Below are 10,648 nucleotides of genomic sequence, written 5' to 3'. Positions count from 1 at the left end.
AATTCTTGAATTCTTTAAAATGAATTTTACTTTAAAATTAAATGAGTCATCAGTCATGCCAAATAATTGGTGTCATTTATGATATGACTAATTAATTGGCAGTATTCTCAGAAGTTTCTGCCCAATCCAACATAAATACCTTTGGGCATTTAGTGTTTGCCCATCCTCTAAAACGTAAAGGGAACTGCCCCCAGGCCAGAATGAAAGGTTGGTCATTGGCATACCTATCGTCATACCTCCTTTTGTGGTGTTTTGGCTTTTTAATAATCTCGCTTGAGTTTGACTTATACTCCGCCCTGCTTGCAAATTTCTTTTTTTGAATTATAACATACATATTGATAAAGCACATATTGTAAGCTTGACTTCTAACATCTTAAAGCCAAAATCAGTTCTGCTGGAATTATACAGTACATATTCTTGCTCATTATATAATCTGGCTTTTTTTTTGCTTTCATCACTAGATTTGTGTGGTGCATTTATATTGGTTTGTGTAGTTGTAAGTTGTTTATTCTCACTGTTGTATAATATTCCATCGTGTGAATTTATGTATTTGTTCTTGTGTTGTTAGAATTTGCTTAGGTTCCCAGAGCTCTCATCCTCAAACATTCTTGTACTCTATTCTCCCTACAAAATCAAAACAGGCAATGAAGGAGAAAATCTGGTATTTGTATTGTTGTGCTTGACAATTGGTATTATAGTTTAGTGAAAAGACTATAAGACTAAGATTTAAGTACTAGCTTTGCAACATACTCAACTAGATGATCCTAGGCAAGTCACTGTACCTCTCCAAACCTCTGTTTCCCCACCTGGAAAATGGGATAAGAATGTAAGTCTTATCTAACATAAAGGGTTCATTAAGGATCGGAATAAGTAATGTATAAGAAAATAGGCTGTATACACACATACTCACACACACACATATAAGCACATGAAAATAAAAATAACAGGATTGTTACTGGTAATGTGAATTCGTTCTCATCTCAGCAGGACATTTGTATTTTTTGCTTTTCGTTTCCAATTGTAGAATGAAAATTTTTAAGAATGTGTAGACATTATCATTGTATTTTAAGTAGATATTTTTACATAATTAGCAATTATAACTGTTTATAATATTGACTTTGAATATATGCAGCCTGAAGGTAAAATAAGTATGAAAGTTAAATAACCATCTCTTTATATGTTTAGGCTCGATTATTTGATGAACCTCAGCTTGCTAGTCTTTGTCTAGATACAATAGACAAAAGCACAATGGATGCAATAAGTGCAGAAGGGTTTACTGATATTGATATAGGTAAGTTCACTGTGAAGTAAATTGTTAGGTTTTAAGTACACTTAATGCCTTACTTGTCAGCCTTGTTGGAGAAGGAGCTGTTTTTAAATTAGTGGCTTTCCCAAATGATTGAAGCCTCTCTAAGAATTTTGCTTTCTTTTGTTTTGGTGAAAGTATTTCTAAAAGTCTAAGTACCTCGTTGCCTTTTAAAAGATTTCAAATCAAATAAATATTCGTTGAATGCTCACCATATGCATGGCATTATTCTAGGTTCCATAGAAAATATAAAAATGGGTAAGAGGCGAGTTGTCTTGTTAAGGAAACATCTGATTGGAGAATCAAAGAACAAATATGTGAAAATTAAGATTTAAAACACGAATAGAAGAGAGGCATTAATACCTGGGTGATGAAATATTCTGTACAGCAGACCCCCATGACACAAGTTTACCTATGTAATAAACCTGCATATGTGCCCCTGAACTTAAAGTTTAAAAAAAATAAGAAGAAAAGAGAACATATGGTAAAATGTGATTTCTGCCTTTTCTAAATTAGACATGTAGAAAATGATTACTATGCAAATCCAGAAAACAGAGCAATTACTTCACATTGCAGTAGTGTTAGGAAAATTTTGACAGAGGAGGTTCTGATATGAGCCTTAAAGAATGGATAGTACAGTAGGTCCTTGAATAATGTCGTTTTGTTATAATGTTGATAAGAAAAAAATTGACTCCTAGCAGGGACCACTGCATAGAGTTTACACATTCTCCCATACCTTCATGGTTTTCTCCAGGTACTCTAGTTTCCTCTCAAATCCCAAAGATGTGCATGTTAGGTTCGTTGGTGTGTCGAAATGGCCTCAGTCTAAATGAGAGTGTGTGTGAGTGTGCCCTGTGATGAAATCACGTACTGTGTGGGTTTGGTTCTTGCCTTGTACCAAGCCACTGGGATAAGCTCCAGCCAGCTGAAACTGAACTGGAATAAGTGGAATGGAAAATGATTTATCAAGTAAAAATGTGTAACATATATGATAATCATACAAATATTTGATGATAAATGATGCAGTATGAAAGTGCTCAGCAAGCCCACTGTGTATTGTTTGCTTTTGCACTGCATTGTGTGGGAGGTGCTCCTCAAAATTTTCACTTTGTAAATGTTTATTCTTGGATTTAACCCACCACCATGACCGCTGTCACTCACTGATACTCACTAATTCACCAAAAATTGGGTAAATGATTCCCTTTCTTGTCTTTATTAATCTTTCTTAAATGTATGTATAGCTCACATTTATTTCACTGGTTTTTTTTTGAGACGAAGTCTCGCTCTGTCACCCAGGCTGGAGTGCAGTGGCATGATCTCAGCGCAGTGCAACCTCCACCTTCCAGGTTCAAGAGATTCTCCTGCCTCAGCCTCCTGAGTAGCTGGGATTACAGAGGCATGCGCCACCCCGCCCAGCTGATTTTTCTGTCTTTTGTAGAGAAGGAGTTTCACCATGTTGGTCAGGCTGGTCTCCAACTCCTGACCTCGTAAACACTTGTGTCAGCCTGTCAAAGTGCTAGGATTACAGGCATGAGCCACCGCGCCCAGCCTGTTTCACTGTTTAATTTAGAAGTGCTTTGAGTCTTGAAGCTTGGTGGTATTTTTGTGACCAGAAATATGCCGTAGGAACTTAACTCGTTTATATCAGTTGGCTCATGGTAAAATTGCTTTCATTAGACATTGATTCACTGGAAGTCACAGTTTCCAAGATCCCAAACATTGAGGACTGACTGTATTTGGATAGTGGAGAGGGGAGGGCATTAGGGGCAAGTGGATCCTCAGGAAGAAGTGTATAAGAGGAAGGAGGTGCAAGGCAGGTTAAAACCAGCTGATAGAAGACCATCTAATGACAGGCTAAAAATGTACCTTTTGTCTTGTAGGAGAGTAGAGAGATCTAATCCAGGCCCATGGCTTTAAATACTATCTTTTGATGATAAACCCAACATGTATCTTCAATCCCTGTCTTCTTCTGGGCTACAAACTCATATACCCAACTGTTTACTTGACACCCTTATTTGGAGATTTTGTAGGCATTTGAAACACAGCAGTTAAAGGAGAACCATTGATTCCCCTCTCTCTCTGTTAGGTCTCTTCTGTTCCTTTCCAACTGTTTTCAGTCTTCCTCAACAGCACCACCATGAACCTTATTGCTCAGGCTAAAAATCCCAGAGTTGTTCTTGATTATTTCTCTCACACCCTACATGCAGTCATATCAGCAGGCGCTCGTGGCTGTACTTTGAATATGTATCCTGAATCTGACCACTTCTTACCATATCCGTGGCTGCCGCCTAGTCTAGGCCACCATTGTCTTTCACCTGCATAACTGCAGTGGTCTCTTTCATCCACGCTTCCTCCCATGCACTCCAGTCTCTATACTCCAGTCTTTACATGACAGCCAGAATGATCTTTATAAGTAAAAAATCAGGTCATATAAATTCCTTGCTTCCAGTGTCTTCCCACTGCTATTTGCATAAAATTTAAATTCCTTATCAAAACTCACAGTGCCCTGTGTAATCGGGTCTTGTATTTGTCTGGGTATATTAGGCTAGGCTGTGGTAAGAAATAGACCCAAAAGTGCAGACTGGCTCAAACAGAAAAGAAGTTTATTTCACACTCATATAACAGACCAAGGAAGCATTATAGTCAGCAGGTAGCTCTCTTGTTCTGTTATTCTCTAGTGCCTAGATATTATCTATGTTTTGCTGGCAGATGAGAGAAAATGTGGACAGGGAAAATACCCACATATTAAAAGCCTTGGCCTTGATATAGCACCTACATTTTGGCTGTTATTTTGTTGGTCCCATTCAGTTACAAGATCTCACCTAACTTTTGGGGAGGCCAGGAGATGCAGACTAGTCACAACCCCGGAAGAAGAGAAAATAGCTTTGGTAAACTGCTGCAAGTCACTACCTACCTCTACCTACATCTGACTTTGTCTCCTACCATTTTTCCCCTAATTAAGGTCCCATATCTGCTGACCAGGATTGTTTATATTCCATTCTTTTGTGTTTGCTATTCCTTCTGATTAGAATCCTTTTCCCCCTGAATCTTTGCATCTCAGATTAAAGGATACCTGAGACCTCAGACCTACTTAATTAGATACTGTGTTCCCCTAAGCAATCTGTTTCATTACTCTTACTCAGATTTATTTTCCTGTAATACATTTCCTCTCTGAAAGTCTTATCTAGGTATTTGTCTCTCTGTGTGTGTGTGTGTGTGTGTGTGTGTGTGTGTGTGTGTGTGTGTGTGTGTGTGTGTTGATTGTCTCCTTCCCTGAAGGAAGGGACTTCGCCTTGTATACCACTGTATCTCTAGCACTAAAGACAGCAGAATGTAGTACATGTTCAGCTGATAGTTGTTGATCAAATGGACTGACTGGCTGTGTCTAGAATAATGCCTTTTCTTCCCATCTTGGGTGGCTCTCACGCAGTCTTAAGATCTTGGCTCAAATACACTTCCAAATGACTCTTTTTTTTTTTTTTTTTTTTTTTTGAGACAGAGTCTTGCTCTGTTGCCAGGCGCCAGGCTGGAGTGCAGTGGCGCAATCTCGGCTCACTGCAACCTCCGCCTCCTGGGTTCAAGCAATTCTCCTGCCTCAGCATCCCGGGTAGCTGGGACTATAGGCACACGCCACCACACCCAGCTAATTGTTTGTTGTATTTTTTAGTAGAGACGGGGTTTCACCATGTTGGCCACGATGGTCTCGATCTCTTGACCTCGTGATCCACCTGCCTCGGCCTTCCAAAGTGCTGGGATTACAGGCTTGAGCCACCGCGCCCGGCCCATGACTCATTTTTTGAGAGGTGATACTCCACCTTCCATGATGCTTGGTATATTCCTCTGTTCTAACATCCTGTTGTTAGTTTACCTGTGTGTTGCACAGTACCTTGGGAACAAATAATACACTGCTTATAATACACTGAAAGACAGGGTCTAAATCAGACTCCTCCCCAGCACCTGCATGTGGTGTCTGTTGAGTTACTGGATATTTGAGAGTCCTAAACACTGCCTAAATTGTTAGTGAAACATTACTTAATCCTAATTTCCTTCCTGTTAGGGGCTGTCAGATGCTTTGTTTGTTCTTCAGTCTGTTCTTATTTGAAGTATTACTGTCCGCATCTGGGTAACTTACACCTTATAAATAGCTCTTAAATTATGCATGCCATTGGAACCTGGGAATCTTGAAGTATGTGCGTTGTACAGCCTAGAAGCCCAATAAATACTTGTTGCTTTGATTTGACTCACAGTTGTTTATATGAAAATTTAGTATTGTGTTATATTTATGAAACACCTGCTGTGTTTTTATGATTTTTATTTGGCTCTCAGCTTTAACTTCTTACCTTAACACATCTGCTAATAGAAGACCTATCTGTTTTTCTACCCCATAGGCTAGTTTGTTTCAAATGTACTTGTTAAAAATTAGTAATTAAGGCCGGGCGTGGTGGCTCATGCCTGTAATCCCAGCACTTTGGGAGGCCAAGGTGAGCAGATCACAAGGTCAGGAGTTTGTAGACCAGCCTGACTAACATGGTAAAAATCCGTCTCTACTAAAAATACAGAAATTAGCTGGGCGTAGTGGTGGGCACCTGTAATCCCAGCTACTCAGGAAGTTGAGGCAGGAGATCCCTTGAACCTGGAAGGCGGAGGTTGCAGTGAGCTGAGATCACGCCACTGCACTCCAGTCTGGGTGACAGGGCAAGACTCCGTCTCAAAAAAAAAAAAAAAAAAGTATTTAAAGAAATGTGTTTCTGATACATATTTCTGGATAATATAATGATATTTAATGTTTTAATTGATTTCTGCTATGTGTAACTATAGCATACTCATTTTAATTTAAAGTATAACTTAGATATTTCATAGAAGTTCCATTTTATCTAAGTTCTTTAGAGATTTTCCTATACATCTAGAACTGTCCGTTTTTAGAAACTGGGGTATTTATTTTGACCCTTTGAGAAATGAAAAACATGTTTTACTTTACCTGCCTATGTTAAACAATGTGTACTGAATATAATTTAGGATTCTTGCGATTATTAATGCTCACTTTTATAAGTACCAGTTATATTATTATTGCACAGTGAAGCCCTCAGGTCTCTGAAGTGTTGTTTTTATTTTTAAAAAAATCTTCTATGAGACCTTTGATTGCTATTCTTTTAAAGTACTTAACATCATCTTTTCACAGATTTCCTCTTTTCTCTATCCCTGTTAGATTGCAGTTTATCATTTCATTCTATTATATTAGCCTCTAAATCCCCTTTCTCTTCTGAATTTACTGCTTCTGGCCTGCTGGAACTTAAAAGTAACTGAGTCTATTTTAATTTTGCCTATCGTAAAAGAAAAATGATTCTGAGTGAGGACCTGAGGTACAGGCATGATGTATATACTTGGATGTCAAATAGGGAATTCAAACTTAGTATATCTAAAATTAAACTTCAGCTCTTTCCCCACCTCAAACCTGCACCTCCTGTGGTCTTTCCCATCTTGGTTGATGCCACTCTCATCCCTCCAGCGCGTAAGCTGTATAAACCTTGCAGTTATTGTTGACACCTCTCTTTAAATCATACCTCATATCCAATCTGTTAGGAAATCTAATTAAGTCTTCCTTCAGAATATATTCTAAATCAGATCAATTTTCACCACTTCCACTGGTATCCTCCTTGTCCAGGCCACTGTCATCCCTGACCTGGATTGATGTAAGAGCCTCCAACTGATACTGTCTTCACTGTAGCCTCTTCTCAACATGGAAGCCAGGGTGATTCTTTTAGAACATAAAGTATGACAACTCAGAACCCTCCAGGCCTTCCCCATGTCACTCAGAGTAAAAGTCAAATGATCTACAGGGTGCTGCATGATTGCCCCCACTCCCTGCAGCCTCTGGCCTCCTTGCCTGCTACTCTTCCCCCCTGCTCACTCCACTCTGCCACACTGGCCTCCTTACCATTCCTCAGATACGCCAGGCACACTTTCATATGCCAGCCTTTGTACTTTTAGTCCTGGAATACTCTTCCTCTAGGTATCTGTTTTATTCCCCTACTTCCTTCAAGTCTTGGTATAAATGAAGCATGCCTAAACCACCCTATTTTATTATTTTTTTGGCATAGTCTCACTTTGTCGCCTGGGCTGGAGTACAGTGGCATCATCATGGCTTACTGCAGGCTTGACCTCCCAGGCTCAAGTGATCCTGCTGCCTTGGTTTCCTGAGTAGCTGAGACTATAGGCGCATGCCACCATGCCTGGCTAATTTTTAAAAAAGTTTTTTATAGAGATGCAGTCTCACTATATTGCCCAGGGCGGCCTGAAACTCCTGGGCTCAAGCCATGCTCCTGTCTCAGCCTCCCAAAGTACTGGGATTATAGGAATGAGCCAGCATGCCTGGCTCCTTCCTATTCTAAACTGCGTTTCTGATACTTCTTAATCTGATATTTCTGCTCACATATGTCATCTAAGATACTCGAATTTATGTATGTTTATTTAATCTGTTTTTCCTCATTAGAATGTAAGCTCTATGAGGGCAGGGATTTTTAACTTTTTGTTCAATGATATATCAGTGCCAGCTGGATGCCGTGGCTCACACCTGTAATCCCAGCACTTTGGAAGGCCAAGGCAGGCAGATCACTTCAGGTCCGAAGATCAAGACCAGCTTCACCAACAGAGTGAAACCCTGTCTCTACAAAAAATACAAAAATTAGCGAGGCATGGTGGTGCATGCCAGTAATCCAAGCTATTCAGGAGGCTGAAAGTGGGAGAATTGCTTGAACCTGAGAGGCAGATGTTGCAGTGAGCTGAGATTGTGCTTCTGCACTCCAGCCTGAGCAACAGAATGAGACTATCTCAAAAAAAAAAAAAAAAGAAAGAAAGAAAAGATCAGTGCCTAGAATAGTACCTGGCACATAGTGAGTGCTTAATAACAAATATTTACTGAATGAACAAATATGAATTATAATCTGTAGACTTTAAGAATTTATGTAAATAACTTAGAACCTTTTCTGTGGCTTATTAATCTTATTCTGGATAGTTGAGTTTACTTGACAAATGGCATAAATATATAAGGAGAGTACTGTATCTAATATTGCATGTGTGGTAAGTAACAAATTGATTGTTAACCTTAAACTGATTTTTATGGAACACTTTGGAGTTTAAATCCTTTAATTCTTTAGTATTTTAAAGTATAAAGTCTGTGGTTTTAAGTATCTAACCTATTTTTTGTTGAGATCTAAGCACGTCTGTTGGTATTGCTTGGTTAGAGAGCAAAATATTCCTAATTTGATTTATTTTGTATTTTGCCCGTAGACACTCTCTGTGCAGTTCTAGAAAGAGACACACTCAGTATTCGAGAAAGTCGACTTTTTGGAGCTGTTGTACGCTGGGCAGAAGCGGAATGTCAGAGACAACAATTACCTGTGACTTTTGGAAATAAACAAAAAGTTCTAGGAAAAGCACTTTCCTTAATCCGGTTCCCACTAATGACAATTGAGGAATTTGCAGCAGGTAAGGGTATAAATTCACCAAAATCTATTTGAACTGTTTCAATAGTCTCTCAAGGCCGAGCATGGTGTCTCACACCTGTAATCCCAGTACTTTGGGAGTCCAAGGCAGGTGGATCACTTGAGGTCAAGAGTTTGAGACCAGCCTTGCTAACATGGTAAAACCCCGTCACTACTAAAAATACAAAAAGTAGTCAGGCATGGTGATAGTCTCCTGTAATCCCAGCTACTCGAGAGGCTGAGGCAGGAAAATCGCTTGAACTTGGGAGATGGAGATTGTGGTGAGCCAAAATTACACCATTGCACTCCAGCCTGGGCAACACAGCAAGATTCCATCTCAAAAAAAAAAAAAAAATCAGCCTCCCTGTGCCAGAGAGGAAAAGAAGCTGTTATTTATTGAATATTAATCACATGATAAACATATATGCATGTGTATGATTTCATTTAAGCCCTCCAAAGTTGTATTATCCACCTTGTATAGGTTAGAGAAGTGAAGTTGGGAAGAGGTTGAGTGCCTTGCCTCAAGTTATGACAGATCGTTTTGACTCTTTCTTTCTTTTTCTATCTTTTCTTTTCTTTCTTTTTTTTTTTTTTGAGACAGAGTCTTTCTCTGTTGCCCAGGCTGGAGTGCAGTGGCACGAACACATTTCACTGAAGCCTTCACCTCCCAGGATCAATCAATCCTCCCACCTCAGCCCCCCAAATAGCAGGGACTATAGGTGCACACTACCACACTTAGCTAATTTTAAAATTTTTTTGTAGAGACAGGGTTTAACTATCCTGCCCAGGCTGGTCTTGAACTCCTGGTCTCAAGTGATTCTCCTGCCTCAGCCTCCAAAAGTGCTGGGATTACAGGTGTAAGCCACCATGCCCAGCCTATATTTGACTCTTAAGGTTGATGCTTCTGATTAAAATCAGACAGATCTGGTTTTGAGTCTCCATGACCACTTATGACCAGTTTTCATTAACTATATCTTAATTGAGTATTATCTGCTTTTAAATCATGGCCAGGTTGAGGCGGGAGAATTGCCTGAGCCCAGGAGGTGGAGGTTGCAGTGAGCCAAAACTGCGCAGGCAAAAAATATGAACCGCTGGACTCCAGCCTGGGCAACATTGCATTCCATCCTATGCGCCATTGCACTCCAGCCTGGGCGACACAGTGAGACTCCTGTCTCAAAGAAAAAAAAAAAATCCTGAGGCTTTTCTTTCTTTTGAATCTACCTGGCCATTATTATTTTATTTTTATTTTTATATTTTTTTGAGAAAGGGTCTCCCTCTGTCACCCAGGCTGGAGTGCAGTGGCATGATCTCAGCTCACTGCAACCTCTGCTTCCTGGGTTCAAGCAATTCTCCCACCTCAGCCTCCTGAGTAGTTGGGATTACAGGTTCGTGCCACCACAGGCTGGCTAATTTTTGTATTTTTAGTAGAGACGGTTTCACCATATTGGCCAGGCTGGTCTCAGAACTCCTGACCTTAGATGATCTACCATCCTCAGCCTACCAAAGTGCTGGGATTGTAAGCATGAGCCACTACCCCTGGTCTTCATGATTATTTAAAAAATAATTTCAGGCCGGGCGCGGTGGCTCAAGCCTGTAATCCCAGCACTTTGGGAGGCCAAGGCGGGTGGATCACGAGGTCAAGAGATCAAGACCATCCTGGTCAACATGGTGAAACCCTGTCTCTACTAAAACTACAAAAAATTAGCTGGGCATGGTGGCGCGTGCCTGTAGTCCCAGCTACTCAGGAGGCTGAGGCAGGAGAATTGCCTGAACCCAGGAGGCGGAGGTTGCGGTGAGCCGAGATCGCGCCATTGCACTCCAGCCTGGGTAACAAGAGCAAAACTCCATCTCAAAAAAAAAA

General features: G+C 40.2%; 1 protein-coding gene across 2 annotated transcripts in view; it reads left to right on the top strand.

Annotated features, from left to right (window-relative positions):
- The window catches only part of BTBD1 (BTB domain containing 1), a 53,541-nt gene that overhangs the window by 19,529 nt on the left and 23,364 nt on the right, over positions 1 to 10,648 (top strand). For both annotated transcript variants that reach the window (XM_032264812.1, XM_032264813.1), the window contains exons 3-4: positions 1,186 to 1,291; positions 8,594 to 8,791. In XM_032264812.1, coding sequence (XP_032120703.1) covers positions 1,186 to 1,291; positions 8,594 to 8,791 — 304 coding nt within the window. The remainder of the gene's footprint in view (positions 1 to 1,185; positions 1,292 to 8,593; positions 8,792 to 10,648) is intronic.

This window comes from Sapajus apella, unplaced genomic scaffold (genome assembly GCF_009761245.1).
Source record: "Sapajus apella isolate SASKATOON/1434 unplaced genomic scaffold, GSC_monkey_1.0 scaffold147, whole genome shotgun sequence".
NCBI lineage: Eukaryota > Metazoa > Chordata > Mammalia > Primates > Cebidae > Sapajus > Sapajus apella.
This window is presented reverse-complemented; position numbering and strand designations above follow the sequence as displayed.